Below are 20355 nucleotides of genomic sequence, written 5' to 3'. Positions count from 1 at the left end.
CTGCAGATCTGCTGGGACTAACTTTGTAGACTGTCATCACGTTGGACAAGAAGGGCCTCCCTTTATTGGAACCTCTTTCTTTTAGATATGACTAGAAAAAAAATTTAGTCCTCCTCCTCTTGCTATTGCTCTGTTGTAACCCTTTGAAAAGCAAGCTCCCTTTTTATAGCTTTGACATTATGTGCATCACTGCATCACAAGGTTTTCAGGAAGATATATTTGATTGTGTTTTTTCCCTGCAGCCCATGCTGCTCTTCAGGTGACACAATATGAGCTTTTGCGCTCCTTATCTTTCATCTTACTCCTTGATAACATCAAGGAGCAAGAGAAGAGGAGTAAGTTATCTCTTCTTTTCTTTCTAATAAAATCTGAGGTTCTAAGGATAGGGCCCATCTGGTTAAAGGGAAGACTGATATAGATTTATCAGTGGTCAGTTTTTTTGACACATCCACCATTTTTAGTTTGAACTAAGTCCTCACGTGGACCCAGGCTCATGTCTTTGGGAATGGGGCACTGGCGCGATTGATTAATAATATGTGAATGTTGGAGCCCAGTCCTATTCTGCTTTCCCAAGGGATCCTTGAAGTGGCAACATAGCAGCGGGCCTTCTGAGTCGTGTGTCAGCTAGGAGGGCTGTGTTCATGCATATGTTAAGGTCTTCTGAGACCGACCTCTACTCCTCTTCAAAGCAGGGTAGAACAATTACCTCTGTAAAATTCATGAATTCTCCTCCTGTTTACTCTTCACTTCCAAAAGCTCAAAGCTGGGGTGCTTGTTTGTCATGTGGGATTCATGATCACAGGTGTTAGCAAATAGAGGTGGTGACTAATCTGAACTTGTCTTATGAAGGCGGGTTATGAAATTCAAACACTATTGAAATCCAAACACCTTTCATCTATTAATGGCCACTAGTGGCCTATAATCAAGTCACACTCTGTTAGCTACACAATTAACTTGTTTGTTTGAAGTGTGAATTAAGGATTTGAGGCATTTGCTAATGAATCTTACTTGCTCCCTACTTTGGCTGAAATCCCTGTGTTTTCCAAATGCAGGCAGTTCTGGAATTTAAGGAAAGTTTTTTTTTTTTTTTTTTTTTTTTTTGGATCCTATTTTCTCCCTATGTGAAAGAAGCTTCTGTTTTGCTTTTGCACAGATGGAAAGAAGCAGGCTCTCACACCCTCCTTTCCCACTGGACTCTGCGTTCATTTCATTCTCAGTTTTGTAATTCGTGGAAAGTGCCTCCCCCTTGCTGCAGTTCTAATGGCTCTCTCTGCTTGAGTGTTGTACCCCTTGTATGGGAGCAGAGGGGAGTGGTGGAGTCTCCCCGTTTGCCAGCCTCCTTTGATTCTGTCTTTGTTTGTGACTCTCCTCTGGAATGAGTTTCTTTTGTAGATAATGGGATTCCATTATGGGGTGTTAGGGCTTCTCTGGAGCTGTCGGCTGTGAGGGAAGATAGGAGGTTTTGATCAATGGTTTCTGCTTGTGTCTTGGATGTGTTAATTTTAAGATGGCTCGCTTCTGTTTTTATTAGTTTTATTGGATTTGTGTTGGGGGAAGGGTTAGGATGAGCACTGGCGTTGTTCTGCAAGGAAACGTGGTTGCTCGGAGTTAGGTGACTCTGCTGTACTTGGAGGCTGGAAGGGCCTGGAGCGAGGCAAAATGCCCACTTCTGCTCTGTTCCTGTAGGCACCAGAGCTGTTGTCTGCTACCATGAAAGCCTTTTCTGACTTCTTTGAATGACTTATGATCCATTTCCAAAGGGCTGTATTGGTTAATGTTCTAAAGCAGAGGTGTTAGTGGAGCTTTTCAGCATTGTGGGTGGGGTTATTTATGGGTGGGAAGAGCGTGCATGCACACATACACACACACACACACACACACACACTCTGATATAAATTCCTGATTTATTTAGCCGTGGATTCAGAATTTATCTCAAAGGGACGTGGCTACACAAAGACCAAGTGGATGCAGCATATTTTTGCATAGCTTATCCCTTGTCCTTAGTTCTTAATGGGAGTTGGCAGTGTGTGGCTGTCAGTGACACTTTCTACGCACATAGAATCCTGCCAAGGTTGAAGAAGAAGCCAAATTCTTGCAACACTACTTCTGTTTTATATTCAGGTTTATATCACTGTTCTGGAAGGACTTATAACAACAATCTGTGCTCTTTTAGGCTCTTCTGATTCTTGAACCTTCAGATCAGCAAGTCTGCATCTTCATCTGGGGGTAGAGGTGAAGGGGGGTTGGTGTTAAAGAAGGCAGAATCAGTATTGAGTCGTCATCAAACACTCTCTCTCCCTCTCACTTTTTGTTATTTGAGAAAATCTATATCCCCACAGGCTTATGATAGCCTGTCTCTGAGACAACAATGGCACCCTCAAAGTTTTAACCGTGTTTCTTTAGGCTGGCTATGTCCTTCATTGAAAGATTGCTGACCTCTCAAAGAATAAAATAAAAGTCTAAAAATTTATGATGAGACTTTTGCCATGGCTGTGATGGAATAACTAGGACTAGATTCATCCTCTCGCTGCAAACAATTATAAAACTGGATAAAACCTGTGAAATAAATATTTTCAGCTATTAGATGATAGTCAGAGTAGGACTGTGGTTGCTAAGAGAAGACTGTAAACCATACAATCACTTTGTATTTCTACATGGAGGCATTTCAAGACCATATCTTCAGGGAGGTATTCCAAGAAGAGTACAGTGATCTTGTTGAGCTGAGGAGACAGATATCAGAGTTTAGAGAGGTTGATATATCTAGAATTTGCAGGGCAGAATGTCATACAGGAGAAGACCTGGCAGAGAAAGTGCTCTAGAAACTTTTATGGCTCCCCTGGAATGTTCTGTTGAATACTAAACCATTGATGTGTGAGGTGAAACTTCACAAAACTGGACAAAATGCACATAGGGGCTATAAAATTCACAGAGCTCATACAGGACTCAGAGGTATTTGCATTCTGACCAGCACGACTGGGGAGCTGTCCTTGAATATTTGGGACATTCAGTAGAGACTCCGGAAGGAAGAAGAAATAATAGTAGGGTAACAACATTTCTGGAGTAAAACGTGCTGTAGACCCACCTTTACAGAGATTAAAAATGAGCCTTGAGAGGGTCAGGCTGATCCACAAGTAACTTAAATGCCTGCCAGAGTAAAGCCTAATGCTCTTTATTTAAAGATACAATTGCTGACAGCTTTCCAAACTTGACAAAAGCTATAAACTCACTGATCTGAGAAGCTCAACACACCCCAAGCAAGGTAAATACAAAGAAACCACAGAATGGCACACACAGTATAATCAGATTTCTTCAAATTAGTGATAAAGAATTTTTTTTTTTTAAAGACAGAGTCTCACTTTGTCATCCAGGCTGGAGTGCAGTGGTGCAATCTTGGCTCACTGCAACCTCCACCTCCCAGGTTCAAGCAATTCTTGTGCCTCAGCCTCCCAAGTAGCTGGAATTACAGGCACACACCATCAAGCCTGGCTAATTTTTTTTTTTTTTTTTTGTAGAAATGGGTTTCACCATGTTGGCCAGGTTGGTCTCAAACTCCTGACCTCAAGTGATCCTCCCACCTCAGCCTCCCAAAGTGCTGGGATTACAGGCATGAGCCACTGGGTCCAGCAAGAAAAAATCTTAAACTCAGCTAGAAGAGGGGAAAAAGACAAATTATAGAGGACAAAGATAAGAATTTTTGCAGACTTCTCATTAGAAGTCATGCAAGCTAGAAGACAATGGAATGGGATCTCTTGAGTGCCAAAAGGGGGAACAGTCTGTCAGTGTAGAATTCTGTATAGAGTAAATTATCCTTACATGGTCCTGGAAATTGTTTTACATCTTGAATATGGTGATAGATACATAATATATTTATTTGTTATCATCTACTGGACTATATTTAAAATGGGGTACATTTTATTGTATGTAAATTACACTTCCATGATGCTGATTGAAAATAGGTTTTAATCCCTGAAATACGGGATAACACAATTGTAGTAAATGGAATAATACGTATAGATTCATGGCACACATTAAAGGAAACTGAGGGACAGAGCTATCACGTGACTTCCCCCAAATCGTACAACCAAAGGGAGATGGAGTAACTTTTTCTATCCTAAAAGAATTTTTTTTTTTTTTAATCTCTCGAAATAGGTAGATTCAGGTCTTCTCACAAACTAAAAGGTGGGACATATATTCCTCCAGTGCCTTTCAAACTATGATCTGGCTGGCATCTAGGAAACTTGCTATAAAGGCCTCACTGGGGCAATTTGATATTTCCTCCCAAATACATGCTGTTTCTCTTTCAGGTATTTTTTCATTCTCCCTCTACCTTTTAGTGTGTTTTCTAGGATTACACATCAGTGAGATTGTAAACATCTTCAGCACTGTGGATTTATTATTATTATTATTATTATTATTATTATTGAGACAGAGTTTTGCTTTGTCACTCAGGCTGGAGTGCAATGGCACGATCTTGGCTCATTGCAACCTCTGCCTCCCGGGTTCAAGCGATTCTCCTGCCACAGCCTCCCAAGTAGCTGGAATTACAGGTGACCACCACCATGCCCAGCTAATTTTTGTATTTTTAATAGAGATGGGTTTTCACCATGTTGGCCAGGCTGGTGGATTATTCTTATATCAGTCAGGATCCTATCAGGAGACAGAAGCCATGTTTGGTTATTTGAACAGAAAATTTAATATATAAAGACTTTCTAGCTAGTAGAAGAGTGGTTGATTACTAATGGAGATAAAAGAGAATTCCAAGCGTTTCCAAAATATCAGGGGTAAAGCAGCAGCTGCTATCTCTAGGCTGAGGAAAAGTAGACAACAAATAAAATAAGGGCTAGAAGACCCTTGCTGACATTGGCCAAAATTCAGACCTCTTCAAAGAGTGCATGGGTACTAAAGGAACACGCTGCCTGCCAAAGGGCCTGGGCTGGAAGTGGTCTGTAGAAGTGGCTCATTGTCACTTGCGGATGTCAGTTAGAACAGAGCTGGTCTAAAGCAGCCTGCCAGTGGAGGTACTGTCTCTTGAGAGTGCAGCTGGAGCTCATCTTCATGACCACTGGACTCCACTCTGAATAATAGTGATGATTATAATAATAATGATGATGGTAAGAGGTCTGCAAGGGATGTGTCTTCGCCACTATCATCTTGCAGGTTCACGTCATTGCTGTCTATTGACGAAGCTTCACATTCTGCTCTGCTAGCAAAGGAGAAATATGTACAGGGTCCAGCTTCAGTATCACAAAGAAGGACAAAGAAGGGTGAAATTGGAACTCAGAGATAATAATAAATTGACGACTGGAACAATATCAAAATAGAAATTGGGGCAATCTTGGGTCAGCTTCATCAGCACATGTCACTGTATTAAGGGGCAATGAGTGTTCTGGTTAACATTGCACTGTTCTAAAATCTATTTCTTTCTGGATTGCCTATATTGGTTCATGGTCGTACAATGCACCCAGTTTCCAGTGCCATAAATATCAGAGTAGGGGCCCCAAGGTCAAGGGCTTACAAATCCAAGCCAGCCATGACAGTGAAGAAAGCCAGCAGGCTGAGGTGGCGGTCCTCTGAGCTCTCAGGCCCATCCAAATGGGACAGCAGCTTCTCAGCACCAAGCAGTGGATGCTATGCAGCATGCAGGCCTGGGGTTGCCAGACTTTATTTTTCAAGAGAAGCTGGAAATCCCTGACCCTCAATCTTTAAACACTGGCAGATAAGCCAAATGGGAAGAAGATTGTGTGGACCAAGCAGGCACATCTCTGGGTGGAGTCAGTCCCTTGGCCACCAGTTTGTGACCTTTGCTTCTGAGATGTCCTCACTGCCTCGCTGTCCCTCATTTCCCCAGCCAATTGGTTTCAAGCCCCATTTACCTTGCTTTTGAAAACATTCAGCTTTGTTCCATTTTCCCCACTCCCACGGCCTTAGTGCAGGATCGTATTGCCTCTATCCTGGGCTATAATCATGGTCTCCGATCAGCGGCCTCTTCTTTACCAGGCCACCACCAGAGTGATGTTTCTAAAAAGCACAGCTAGCCAGCCGTGGTGGCTCACGCCTGTATCCCCAGCACTTTGGGAGGCCGAGGTGGGTGGATCACTTGAGGTCAGGAGTGTGAGACCAGCCTAACAAACATGGTGAAACCCCATCTCTACTAAAAATACAAAAATTAGCTGGACATTTTGGTAGGCACTTGTAATCCCAGCTACTCAGGAGGCTGAAGCAGGAGAATCTCTTGAACCTACGAGGCAGAGGTTGCAGTGAGCCAAGATCATGCCACTGCCTTCCAGCCCAGGTGACGGAGCAAGACTGCATCTTGAGATAGATAGATAGATAGATAGATAGATAGATAGATAGATAATAATAGATAGATAGATAGATAGATAGATAGATAGATAGATAGATAGATAGACAGACAGACAGCACAGCTCTTTGTGTGGCTCCCATCTGCTTAAAAGCCTTCCCGTGGTTCTTGGGGATAAAACTCCATTGCCTGGCATTGAATTCCTCCACAGTTTGGTGCCTCGCCCTCTACCTGGCTTTGAGTTCTGCCTTTCTTTTCCTTGTCCTGTGGACTCTCATTACTTTATATTACTCAGATTTCTCTGAACACATTTGCTACTCCCATTTTCCTGCCTTCACTTATGCTCTTTCCCTTCCCTGATACCTTGGCCACTTGTCTGCTGGGCAATCTCCTACTCACTCGTCAAGACCCAGTTGAAATGTTAGCTCCTTGACACAACCCTTCCTTCTCTTCTCAGTATGGACACATCGTCTGTGCTGCTAATTCGGCACTCTTTGTCTGTTTTGCACTTGAATGTGATAGCCCTGGATCCTGCAGCCCTATCTGTCTTCCCAGCTGTATTTCCCAGGGCCATTACTCATGTGTCTTTGTATTGTTAGGGCCTTGCATAGTGCCCGGCATATTGTAGGTGCTCAATAATTCATCGAATGATTGAACCAATGAGTAGATAAATGAATGAAAGACTGGGTGAATTGCTTCTTTACTGACTCTGGCTGTGGATGTTTCTATTGTGGCTCATTGTTTCTTCACTGATTGGTAATTTGATAGTCATAAGAATGCTTTACTATGTCTCAATAACAGACAGCCAGTGGGGCCAGGCTTCATTTCAGAAGTCCAGGCTGTTAGGAATTTATTCTGAATGGCTAGTTACCATTTTGTAGACAGTCCTCCAGACACCCTTGGATCCTTACAGTCTTAACCACTGCCACTTTATAAACTGTCAGAGCAGAGCTACGTTGCATTCCATGCAAATAAAAAAAAATGCAAACCAGTTTTCTATAGGCTAACAGTTGATGGCAAGAGCTGGTCATTTTGAAAGCAAGATTGGGGGTATTGGTTTAGACCTGTGGGTGGGGGGTCCAGGACATCCTGTGCAGGGTGTTGGCTTGGCCAGCTGGGTGCTTGGGAAGAACGTCAGTGGACAGGGACAGGAATGTTCAGACGGGAGCCCTGCCCCGTTGGACCTGGTTTGGACTATTTATCATGGGGGAGGGCCTGTTGGCTTCATGCATGGGTGCCCTGGAGAAAGCCGGTGGGGAAGATGCCACTGGGAGAGGGCAGGGCCTGGTTATTTATTTATTTAAATTAAGGCCAATTATTTTTTGTCAAGTGCAGCGAGTGGTGGATTCTGGGAAAACTTGCTTTCACCATAAACATGTTGGTTAGAAGTCATTAATATGACATTCACACATCCCTAATAAAGTACATAACACAGAGATCTGGCACCACTGAAATACCCAGAGGACATTAAGTATGAGTCTTAAAACCAAGAGGATTGGAAACAAGATATTTTTACTTCTCGTTTGGGAGTAATATAATTGCATTTTGTGGCTCTAGCAGATGCTGGGGCCAGCTGCTAGGGGAGCCTTGGCTTTTTTTTCCCCTTTTTTCCCCCCTCAGCTTTTGTCCCTTACAGATAAAACCCTTATGCAGAACTCTCATAAAAACCAAACTTTAAGAAATTATACTTTGGTTGAAAATCCACGTTTCTATGTGCAAAATATATCTGAGATTGTATAGACTATAGAGAGATTTTTATTAGTTGAACTCAGGAGATATTTGTATAAATATATATATATAAAAATATATATTTATATATATATATAAAAATATATATTTATATATATATATATAAATATATGTACACACATATATACATTTGTTGTTGTTTGTTTAATTTGTTACAGTGAGCACTAAAGACCTTTCTCCCTCCCTGACATTGAGCCTGTATCTTGAAGACAGATGGAGGACGGATTGTCTGAGAGACCTATGGGGGACTCTGCTTTTTCTAAGGGCTGCTCCAGGGGAAGTTGTGGGAGGGGAGGCTGATCTCTCTGGGCTGGACCCTTCCATGGGGTTGAGACAAAGCACAGCCTGCAGTGCATAGCTCCTTCTGAGGAGGGAGTGGGGGCAGCAGAGAGAGCCAGGGCTGAGAAGTTGAGGTGAATCCAGCCCCTCTGAGAATTGCATAGCCCTACCTGCACAGATGGGAGCCTTCCCACACACTGGAGGGGACACGGCTAGTCGCCTCAGAGGTGAACCAAGGGGGCAGGGAGCCCTGCTCTCCTTGAAGCGTGTGCTATGGAACAGCTTCCTTCACACGTGGGGCTCAAGGTCAGCTCCTAGGGACGCAGAGGGTGCAGCAGGGTGGCTGCCGTTGGCTCCAGGAGGCATATGTGTTTGCGGGTTCCTGTGATGTCTGCATCTAGAGCTGGCCATCTAGTATACGGCGGCCACATGCGGCATCAAGCACGTGAGACACGGCTGAGGCCAGCTAGAGGGGCTGGCTCTCTGTGGGAAACACACAGGGACTTAGTAGGGAAAAGGGTATGAGATAGCTCGTGACTACTTTTTAAAAAATTAGTAAAATCATACTCTCTTGGATATATTGGGTTAAAATATAAAATATTATTAAATTTTCTTCTCTTTTACCTTTTAAAATATAGCTTCTAGAAATTTTAAAAATGTTTTTATATTTTAAGTTCTGAGATCCATGTGCAGAACGTGCAGGTTTGTTATGTAGGTACACATGTGCCATGGTGGCTTGCTGCACCCATCAACCCGTCATCTAGGTTTTAAGCCCTGCATGCATTAGGTATTGCTTCTAGAAATTTTAAAATGACACACGTGCCTTGTGTTGTGGCTCAGGTTCTATTTCCATTGGACGGTGCGGCTCTGGCACTCACAGATTGGCCAGAGCTGCCTCCTGAATGAGGGGCACTTAGAGGAACAGTGCTGTGCGACCTCTCACGTAGGGCCTGAGCCTCGATGGCAACTGGACCTTTGTGTATGGGAGCCTCAGGCATAGGCTCTTGAGGTGACATCCTTTAGAAGAGAACTTCGCAATCTCTCCTTCAGCTCTGCTGTGTCAGCAGTCATCTTCGGACATAGGAACTGCGCAGGGCTCTGTATTGACAGACGGACTGAGACGCAGACCCTCCCTGAAGAATGAAAAACCAGGAAGGGAGAACCACCACCCACACAGAGCTAGCAAGAGAAAGCCCGAGCAGTGCAGCCATTGCCGAGAAAGTTCTAGAAGCTGCAGTGCACTGTGGAGGGAGACAGCAAGGGGGACTCCCCTGGGAGGGGCTTGGCAATGAACAGGACCTGACAGGTTATGTGGGCAGAGCTGGCACATGGGCACTGAGGCGTGAAGGGCAGGAGTCAGGTTGGCACAGCAATGCATGCTTACCTGCCAGCCCCCATGGGGCAGCCTCTGCCGTGACCCTCCAGCCCTGCTGGCTCCCGGCTGGCCAGCTCCTGACATGGGCTTTGCAGTCCTCCATCAAAACCCATCAGCTTGGGGACTGAATGGTGAGTGATCATTGCCTCTGGGTGGTGGAGATGGATGCATGGCAGCACAGTGTGTGACCAGGCAGTGACACCAGGTGCAGCATTACAGCCTCCCGTCCTGCGCAGACCTCCCTTCCTGATGTGTCTTGTTTGGGGCTTTGGGGAAGGGCCCACCTGCCTCCCTGGTCTGCAGGCACCAAAGTGTATCTGCTGAACAGATATAGAGGGGCCTGTCTTGGACGCTGTCAGTTTGTTCTCCCAAGCCCCTGCAGCACACAGACACCATACCTTGGCGGCAGTTTTTCTACTTGAATGTCCAAACTAAACATTTAAAATCTGCAAGCTGGACAGTCTTTGCTTTGGAGCCTGCAGCGAATTTCTTCGTCTTGACAGTCCAGTCATTCTTTAGGATCTGGGAGGAGGAGGAAGCTAAGGGAGCCAGGGTGCTGGGGAGGCCGCCGGGCACGCACACACGTGGTCCTTCGGGCTCAGGGGCTGTCTGCATGGGTGGGACGGCTGGCATTTCCTTCACCCAAATGCCACATCTGGCTGGATGTCGATGCCTCCTTCTTTTTATTTTTATTGTGGTAAAAGACACATAACATACAATTTACCATCAGTGGTCATTAGTACATTCACAAGGTTGTGCAACCATATAGCTCAAGACATTTTCATCACCCCAGAAGGAAACCCGACACCCGTTAGCCATAACTCCCCATCACCCTCTTCCCCCAACCCTTGGCAACCACTAATCTCCGTGCTGTCTCTATGGATTTGCCTATTCTAGGTATTTTATATAAATGGCACCACGCAATACAGGGCCTTCCGTGCCTGGCCTCTTCCACTTAGCATCATGTTTTCAGTGTTCATCCATGTGGTAGCTGGTATCAGAACCTCATTCCTTTCTATGGCTGAATAACGTGCCGTTGTACGTCTGTGACACATTTTGTTTCTTCATCCATCTGCGGATACTTGGGGTAGGTCCACCTCTTGGCTACTGTGAGCGATGCTACTGTGTGCATGTGTCTGTGTTTTTGTTTGAGTACCTGTTTTCACTTCCTTTGGCCATGCTTTTGCCCCAGCCTCCTATGAATCTTTCAAGCCAGACTTGTGTTTGAGGGGCCGCAAGTGCAGGGGAAGGAACATGCACGCCCGGAGAGCGAGGAGTCCTGGCCTGGCTCCGCCATGAACATGCTGAGCTTGGACAAGCGCTTTTCTGTTCTATACCTCAGTTTTTTTCCTCTGTCAAGATGAGATAGACCAGACATGTGTTTTCATCTGCCGCCTTTAGGGTCCTAGGTTTGTGGACCTCTGGGGGAAGAGAGAGAGGCCAGACAATTGAGCTAAAAACCCTTCTTTTCACAACTCCTTCCCCTCCTTGGCGGGAGCATCTCCAGCTCTGTGTGTTGCTTTTCCTCTGCTTCCTATGATGTTTTAAGCAAAGGGCTCCATGGAGACAAGGAATTTTGCCTATCACTGAAGTCGAGGATCTTATGAGTTGAACTAGGATTTTGTGGTGGCAATGAGCTTGATCCTGCTGGAAGGAGAGAATCCCCCTGAAGGAGATTCAGTCTGGACTCCTCTTGGTCCACTGAAGGGAGGTGGGGCTGGGAAGTGACCCTGGGTCAGTGGGGAGCAGGGAGCTGTCAGCCTGGGCTGGGAAAAGTTCGGTTCTTCACTCATCCAAGCACACTGTGGCTGTCCTTTCTGAAATTCAGAGCAGTGGTGCAGAATGCGAGCCTTGGAGCCATTCTGCATGGGTTTGGGTTCTGGTTCTACAGGTACTGGCCATGTGACCTTAGGCAAGTCACTTAACCACTCTATGCCTCAGTTTCCATACCTGTAAAGTGGCCATGGTTCCCATTTCATAGTTTATTATGAAGATTAAATGAGATGGTCCCACATAAGTCCTAGGGCAGTGCCTCCACCACCTTAGCATTGGTGACATTGATGGCAGCAATGACACAGATGGTGAAGTCCTTCTCCCCACAATCACTCTGAATTTGGATGGCTTTTACATGGCTCCATGCCATTTAGCACCTAATACTTGGTGTGGTTTTTTGTTCTTTAGCGAATCTCTCCAAACAAGTTCCTGAGCTTTTGCAGGGTAGGCTCACCTGTGATCTGCCCATCTGGTGAGGGGGTGGCCTGGGGAAGGGCCATGGGCTGGGAAGGCTGGGCAGCAGGGGCCTGGCATTAGACGGGTAACCCAGACACGCTCCATCCAGCCAGGTTCGTGCAGCAGCATGGGACAGTCGCTGGCGGGCGAGTCCAGCTTTGGGGCCCGGCCAACCTGAGCACAACAGAGATGAGAGCCTGGGCCTGTGCATCAGCTTCCTTGGAAAGGTTTCCCTCAGAGGGGCTCTGTGTGGGAGATGTCCTGGATTGGGAGAAGCAAAATTTACCTTTGGGGGTGGAGGAGGGAGTGGCAGGTGCTCACAGGTAGTTCCTGCATCAGCGTGATTTCCTGGGACCTCTGCTTGCTTGACAGAAGCTCATTAGACATGAGGTGATCCCCGCTAAGTATGGCCACAGAGGTGACCCCGTAACAGCACTTATACACACTATTGTATTGACTTGCCTGTACCCATCGCTTGACTGTGAGCTCTTTAACTGTATGCTTCAAAGTGGTCCTGTTCCCTTTCTGGTATACAGTAGATGCTCAGTAAGTGTTTGTAGAATAAACACAGAAGGCAGTAAGTGGTGTCAGGAGTTTTTCCCCTTCAGAGTGCCATAGCAGTAGGAAGCCCTGTCAGGCTGGGGTGAGCATTGGCTGAAGAATGCCCATGAAAGTCTTCTTTGGATGTCCAGGGTTTTGGAACAAATCACATGTTTAGAGGTTGGGATCCACTGCACCTACCATCCCCTGGGCCACTAAGGGTCACTTCTCTCAGCATGGTCCTGGGCAGGGGCATGGATCAGGGGGTTCCAGCTGGCACAGCCTATTCCTCTGGATACCAGATCTCCTGAAGTTCATGTAGATGAGCTGATGCACGTGACAAGTGGCTTAGTAAATCCACGTACTGACTCCAGCTGCAGAGTGCTCTGGTTTTGTGAAGCCAAATGGGAACCAATCGACAAACCAACAACTCTGAACGGTCATTCCGATGTTACTATTCATTGTCTACATGCGTGGTGTGCGGTGGTGTCCGGGGTGGTGGAGGTGACAGATGATGATTAATCCAGCAGTGGTGGCAGCCTCTGACCTGGACCATTTTGGTAACTGTGACCTCATCGGGCTGCTAGACAGGTGGCTCACACCATGTAGATCTTATAATGATTCATGGTAGCTATTGTTTGGGGCTTGTCCTCTGCCAGCCAGTGTATTTAGAATGATCATTCCTTAGAACTGCCTCATGAGCTGATAGTCTCCCAGTTTCATAGGAAACGGGTCTAGACAGATTAGGTAATGTGCTCAAAATGAGACAGCTAATAAGAGGCTGTGCTCGTACCCAAAGTCAGGGCACTGTTTGCTTCCAATGCATGTGCTCTTAACTGTGATACTATGTTGCCTTCCTACAGTGACATAGAGTTAATTAAATAATTGGAAAAGTTTTAGCCAGGAACTGCTGCATTTTGCTACTTTTAAGCTCTTGTGTCAACTATCTTCAGTGACACACACACACACACTCTCTCACTCACATGTGCATGCATATTTACTTCTGCCATGCATGTTTTTCCTACCCCCATCCCATCCCATCCCATCCCATCCCATCCCATCCCATCCATCCATCCATCCATCCATCCATCCATCCATCCATCCATTCGGCCATCTGTCTAACAAACACTTATCAGGTGCTTCCTATGTGCTCCAGGACACTGTTAAGTCCAGGGGATGTGTCAGCGATAACATGTTCCGTATCCTTCTCATGCTCCAGTGGGGGATGTTATTTGAGTAAACAAGCAATTAGAATGCAGAGTGATAAGTCCTGCCCACTGGGGGAAGGTGCCAGTGCCACCCAGGCAAGCAGGAGGGATAACTGACGCCATCAGGAATAGTTAGGGAGGGCCAGCCAGAGGAAGGATCTATCTACAGTGAGACCTCAGGGAAAGATTTTTCTAAGGAGAGGAAATAAAACGTGAAAAGGCTCAGGGATGAGAGAACAATGTGCTGGTTGATCAGCTGCTTATTTATGATTTCTTCAGCTTCAGTCAGTGATAGAAACTTGCACAGTGAAGCAACTCTATTTTTGTTATAGGCTTCTGCTTCCCAGGTTCTTTGTCAGGTCCAGGCTTCCAGACAGAGGTCGCTTGGGCTCTCAGTTCCCAATCACTGGCTGCCTTGTGGTGGTGGCTGGCTCCATGGTATGTCAGGCCTTGATCTCTACTCTTGGCCTGTGGCGTTTGGACTGCATGGCATCAGGGGCATTTTCTACCCTCCCCTGCGCTGCTTACCGGGCTTCTATTCCTTCTCAAGGCCAAGTTTAGCATCTCTGGTCCCAGGGGTCCACTCCATTATGTCCCAGCTGAAAGAGGCTGCTCGCCTCCAGGCAGAGGGGCTGCTGCCTTCCCAGGAGCCCTCTAGGAACCCTGGCTGCAGAGAGAGCTGAGGTGGAGGCCTCCTCTCTGAATTTTCCTGATAGTCAGGGCAGCAGCTCCGTGTTGTAGCATCACCAAGATCAAGGGAAACGTGTACTAGTTCAACCTTAATTTAACTTATAATCCCTGCCAATTTCATGTTAGCAGATCCTTTCGGAGGTGGAAGTAATGGGCCATATCATGCCTCGAGCTGGAGCAATGACTTATGTTGATGTCACTCACTGGCTTTTTATGGAAATTATTAATAAATCAGTAATTCTATCTGCAGTGATGTTGTTGTGTTTATAAATATTTAATTTACCTTCAGGTGCCCACATTTTCCTCATCTTTACCTTAAACTCTGCTGACGTTGCTCTTCTTTTGGATGTGCCGCTCACTAGATTTAAGTTATCAGTAGTGGGAAAGGTTAACTTATTTCTCCCCCCGCTTCCTCTCTGGAATATGGCTTTCTCCTGTCTTTTCTTTTTAATCTTTGTGTGATTTTGGCTCAGGGGGTTGGGGATGAAGCTGAGAGAATGCGATGTCTCTTGTGACAGAGATGAAAGATTCGTCCAGCTTCAGAAAAGGACGAAACTTTCCAATTATGGTCTCGCATCGTGGAGACTTGTTGTTGGCATGTGTTTCTCCCTCCCTAAATTAATGACATTTAGAATCTGAAATGGTGTCTGATGTCTTCCTCCCACAGAGAAATATTTTCGTCCTTGCCACCGACTCATCTTTTGAGGCCCAGTGCTTTGATTACTACCGTGTGACAGGTTGAATGGAAAGGACTTAAAAAATCAAAATAGAAACAGTCCAAGTCGAGTGTTTCTCTAGCAGGGATGGAGTTCCAGGCTCGCAAATGAAAACAGCAGCTGGGAAACAGCAAAAACTTTCTTACCTCTCAGGATCCAACGTGAGCTAATTGTTGTTATTATCTTTTTATTCTTCTGTTTCAGGAAATTGCAGCTTATTTAATAACATTTGAGAAACACGAAGAATGGCTAACCACCTCCCCTAAGACAAGGTAATGTCCCAGATCTTGCAGTTTTTCAAATATGTACAGTAAGTGGATTGATTTGCATTGATTACCTGATTTGGCCAGTCAATTCATGGGCAACGAGTTGAAAATGCCACGTTGTGCTGGATGGCTTTCGACACTGAGGTCTCATTCATTGACATAAGACTGTGGCAGTGAATATGATCAGATGGATTAAAAAGAGTGCAAGTGCCATCCGCCAGTTGGAACTTTTAACCTGACGGCTGGATCCTTCAGCCGGGTGCTTGGAAGGCTTCACAGGCAGGAGCCTCAGGGGAAGTTTATTTTGGGAAATTGCTCACCTGCCACTAGTGTTCTCTAGAAACGTGCTTTGAAAAAAGAGAAACCAGCTTAACTGCCCACTTTTATCTCAACATGTCTTACAAACTGAAAGTCAAGTTCTTGATTGGTGGTAAAGAGATCCCCCCAAATCAGAAGCAATGGCTAAGCTCGCAGTTTATTATGCAGTAAGTGTCCTCGAACCTGCTAACTGCCACAAACACTCAGCTTCTCTCACCACTTGGGAATAGAGGGAATTGGTGAAAATATAGCTGGCCCATGTTCCGCCAGCACCAGTGATGTTACCATCTTGTGAAGAATGGTGATGTTGGGACTTAGGGTTGGTTTTAAAAGGCAGCCTCTTTTTGTCCTCCCCAACTGTAGGTTTTTATTTTTGGAATGTTAAAATCTAGAGCTTTGGAAATACAATGCCACTCGCTTCCAATTGCTGTTAAGTTTTCTGTTAGCAGTGACAGGACCCAGGTGTTTATTAGCTGGCGGGGTGGTAGCTGGAGTGTGGTTTATATGGGGTGCCTGGACTGCAGGCTTGAACTGAAGTGGTGGAACGTCCAGTCGGTTTCACGTTGAACAGAAGCCCCAGAGTCCCCAGGTTTGTTAGCTAGGACCAGGGAAGGGTTGGGTGTGTCCTCTGTGCCCATGGCCCATCAGCTTGACCTGTTCATCCTTCCTGAGTCACGGGAAAGGTCATCCTTGGGAATGTTTATTCATTCTAGAAGGTATTTTAAAATATCACATTATTAGGCTTAGATATTTACTGATTAGCATCTTTTAGGTGAGGGCACAATCCTCCCCTTTGAAGGAGGCAGGAGGGCATTGTGGAAGGAAAGTTAGTTATTGAGGCTCCCTTCCCCAGGTGGCTCTGATTGGTTTACCTCCAGCCTGAGAGTGGAAGGAGAGTCCCTCCGCAGGAGTCCCCAAAACCTCAGCCTGCTGTGACCATGGTTTTTCCTTTGCTATAAAATCAAATACTTTATATCAATCAGCTTTTGCTGTGATCATTCTGTGTAAGAAACGACCTGCAAGCTTAGTGACTTTAAACAACAAATCTTTATTTTCTGCTCATGGGTCTATGGGCTGCCTGTGGCTTTGGGTTGAGGTCAGGTCTGCTGTGTGCATCATTTTGCTGTGGGACCTAGGCTGAGGAAGCCCCCTCTGCCTGGGAAGTTAGCGTCTCCCAGAGGAGGGCAGAGGCTTACAAGCCCAAGGCAGTTGATGCAGGTGCAGTTGAAACTCCTGCTCAGATGTGGCATCATATGTCATGCCTGGTGATAAATCCACTGGCCAAAGCAAGTCCCCTGGCCAAGCCCAGTGAGAATGGGGCTGGGAAGGACATCCCTCCACAGAGTGGGGGCAGGGGTGGGCAGTGGAGAGGATGGGAATACAGTGCCCTATTTGGTGAATACGGCCATGTTAAACTAGAGAGCCTGACACACTCATCTCCCCTTTCTTCTGCGGCATCTTCTTGGAGGACATCATTCTCAAACTTGAGCAGGCATCAGAATCAGCTGAGGGCTCATTCAAATGCGGGCCCCACCCCAGGGTTTCTGATTCAGCAGGTGTGGTGCGGGGGGCCTGAGCATGTGTTATTTCTAAGAAGCTCCCAGGCAGTAGGATGTGACTGATCTGAGACTGTACTTTGAAGGCCACTGGCCTAGTTTTCTGGGGGAGAAGGAGGCTTATCTGATTTCTGCCTCTGGACCATTTCCTGACTTCCAAGGGTGGCCCTTATCTCAAGCAGCCGCCAGCCTCTCCGTGCGCCCTTTCCTCTCCGCTCAAACACTCCTTGAATCTAAGTGGAAAGAGAAGAGCTCTTCCTTGGCCAGAGAGGGAGCTTCTCTGGAATGAGTCCCGGGCCAGACACCTGATTTCAGATACGCAGACCCGTGCTGGGTTTCAGCCATCCTTTGACGGCAGAACAGTAGAACATTTCAAGGCAGTGGTTTTACCTCGAGTTTCAGCCTTTGGAATTTGGGTTACAATTGAAAAGGTGATGTCACTCAGGGTCATGCCTGACTTGCATGACTTTCTGGAACATACATAGAGCCATGAGACCCCACCCTGAGGCACAGTGGTGTGCCTGGCAGAAGAAGGAAGGCGGGTTTCAGATGTGGTCAAATCCGGGTTCGAGCCCTGGCTCTGTCACTCAGTGGTTTGCGACTGTGAAAAGGTCGTCTTAGCTCCTTTAAAAGCCCTGGTTTTTCTTCTTCATATAGAAAATGGAGTCGATGTTGATCCTGCCCTTGCTGGGTCACGATGAGGATTGAATGTGGTCATGTTTCTGATTCCACTTCGCATGCCGTGCGGGTCTGTCCATGCACGGGTGTCACTGTGACTCTTATCTGTGGGGCAGTCCCCAACCTGCTGGACACTTTGACTTCGACAGGCATCTGCCAGGATTTCTCCGGGCTTTGGAAGGACAAATTTCTTTCCTAAAGGCAGAGGGTGAAGACGGAAGGTTTCCTATTAGTATTATAATATCCACTCCGTGTTTACACTTGAAAGCTTCTTGTCCCAGGAGAAGCAAAGCTTGCTGTGGTTGTTCAAGGACCTTCCTAAATTAGTTGTTGAGTTGTGTTTGGATCCCCACCCCCACCCCATCTCTAGTATTGAAATTAATTGGTGCAGTTAACTGCTGAGTTCATACAAACTGGCCTCCTGGTATTAAGGAATTAATGACACCAATACTCTGCTGAACGAGAAGGCAATACAACTTCTGTTTGCTGCCGCCGCCGCCACTGCTAATTTCATTTTAGAAAATTAATAAAAATGAATTGCACCACTGACATTTATAGCGTTTCCTAATAAAATGATACATTGTTTGTGTGGAGGAATCCCTATTAAATTAATTGTTGTAATCAGTTCACATATAGATGTTGGTATAGAAGCTGCAGAGGGGCCCCCTGCTTGTCTCTGTGGCTTGCTGCCAGCTGGGGGTTATAAATATAGTCCTTGCTCAGATACTGCCCTAATTACAGAGAAGGCCCCGGGAGCCCCAGCTCACCTGTTTAATAATGAGGTGTGCTACACGGAGGCTCCCAGGGCCGGGGACCCTGGGGGCAGCCGCGGTATCGCAACAGAGCTGAATGCTGAGCATTCAAACAGCCCGTATTGTACTCTCAGCAACTGAGACCTCCGGTTTGAAAAATCACCTTGCGGGATGTTTTTTTTTGGCACTTGCTGTGTGTTCAGTGTGATAATAATACCATTTGGAGACCCCAGGGAACTTCATGCTCCCAACCCTGCCAAGTGAATTGAGAATCTTGGAATGAAGAGTGTCCTCTGTCTAGAATGTTCTCCCAGCTCCTCCTGCAGGCCTTGACTGGGTGTCCCTTTCTTGGGAAGGTGTCCCTGACCGTGCAGTTTAGTCTCACCCCCGCCCCCACCCAGCCAGCCCCCTTTGCTCCTTTCTTGTTTTACGTTTCTCTGGAGCACTCATCGCCTTCTGACACACTGTGTCTGTCACGGGTGCCTTGCCTAATTTATGTGTTCATTACTTGACCCACTCCAAAGTGTTAGCACCAAGAGAAGAGGGATTTTTAGTGGGGCTTGTTCATGGGGCACCCCCAGCACCTAGAACAGTGTGGACACCTCCCAGACCCTCAAGAAATATCCGTAAAATGAACAAAAGTGACATAGAAAGGTGAGCCTGAGTTGTGAAGGAAGGGACCTGGTTTTCTCCACTTCAGTTTTTCGGGTATTTCTAGTCCCAAGATTGTCCGGTTGAGCCAGCACTGTGCCCTCACATACCGCCCATGGGCCGGATGCTGTGCTTTGAAACCCTTCTGGCAGCTCTGCCAGGTATGGAAGGTACATGCCCTCCTGGGACTGCATGGTGAGTCCGTGCTAGAACTGGAACTTGAACCCAGTATGATCTCACTGCAAAGCCCATACCCTTTGCTTTTGTGCCTGTGAAGGTTCCCAGGGAACCCGTCAATAGCTCCTCTATTCCTCTCCGCCTCTCACTGCCGTGAATTCCAAACCAACTAGGAGAACCAAGCTCCAGACAAAGGTTCCCTTTGTCAGTAAGTGTGGCTCATACGTGCTAGCCAGGAGGGTGTTCTACACTGCCCCCCAAATTGGAGTTAGCCCCCCAGTCACAGGCAGTGTGGAAGAACTGCATACCACGGCAGGGGAGCAGGTCCCTTTCACCAGAGGGCAGGGAGCCAGGCTGAGCCCAGGACAGGCAGACAGCTGCAAAACTGAGCAATCCCAATCATTTATTCCTGCTCCCCTGAGAAATGTGCAACCTTCCCTGGAAGCCAGGAACACACAAAACTCAAGATTGAAGTAAGAGCATGTCCTTCCCAAGAATCCTGTTTATACCCGTTAGAAAGAGGCTGGAAAAGGCTGTTAATTATCTAATTAATTAATTAGATTGATATAGATAGCACCTCAACACGGAAGCACTAAGGGTCTTGTAATAGAATTTTCCTATAATGAACACTAAATGCCTTTTGGTCAATAAGCAATAAAATAGCCCAGTAGAAGGAGGGGGTCTAGAAGGAAAGGAGGAGAAAAGTGAGCCCTGAGTTTCAAAGACTCCAGTGGCTCAGAGAGAGCTTCCACTCTCCTCCTCCTGGTTTCCTGACCCCATCTGTCCATTCCGGCTTCAAGTGCCCCAGATCTTTCCCCGCCCTGATGGCGGTGGACACCAAGCTGTGATCCTCTGCTCTTTCTTCCCACA

At 46.4% G+C, this 20355-nt stretch overlaps 1 protein-coding gene across 13 annotated transcripts in view; it reads left to right on the top strand.

Annotated features, from left to right (window-relative positions):
- Window positions 1–20355, top strand: part of CAMTA1 (calmodulin binding transcription activator 1) — a 990108-nt gene that overhangs the window by 296423 nt on the left and 673330 nt on the right. For all 13 annotated transcript variants that reach the window (XM_063631879.1, XM_055261965.2, XM_055261958.2 and 10 more), the window contains one exon: window positions 15292–15359. In XM_063631879.1, coding sequence (XP_063487949.1) covers window positions 15292–15359 — 68 coding nt within the window. The remainder of the gene's footprint in view (window positions 1–15291; window positions 15360–20355) is intronic.

The sequence above is a fragment of the Symphalangus syndactylus genome, chromosome 22 (genome assembly GCF_028878055.3).
Source record: "Symphalangus syndactylus isolate Jambi chromosome 22, NHGRI_mSymSyn1-v2.1_pri, whole genome shotgun sequence".
NCBI classification, from domain to species: domain Eukaryota; kingdom Metazoa; phylum Chordata; class Mammalia; order Primates; family Hylobatidae; genus Symphalangus; species Symphalangus syndactylus.
This window is presented reverse-complemented; position numbering and strand designations above follow the sequence as displayed.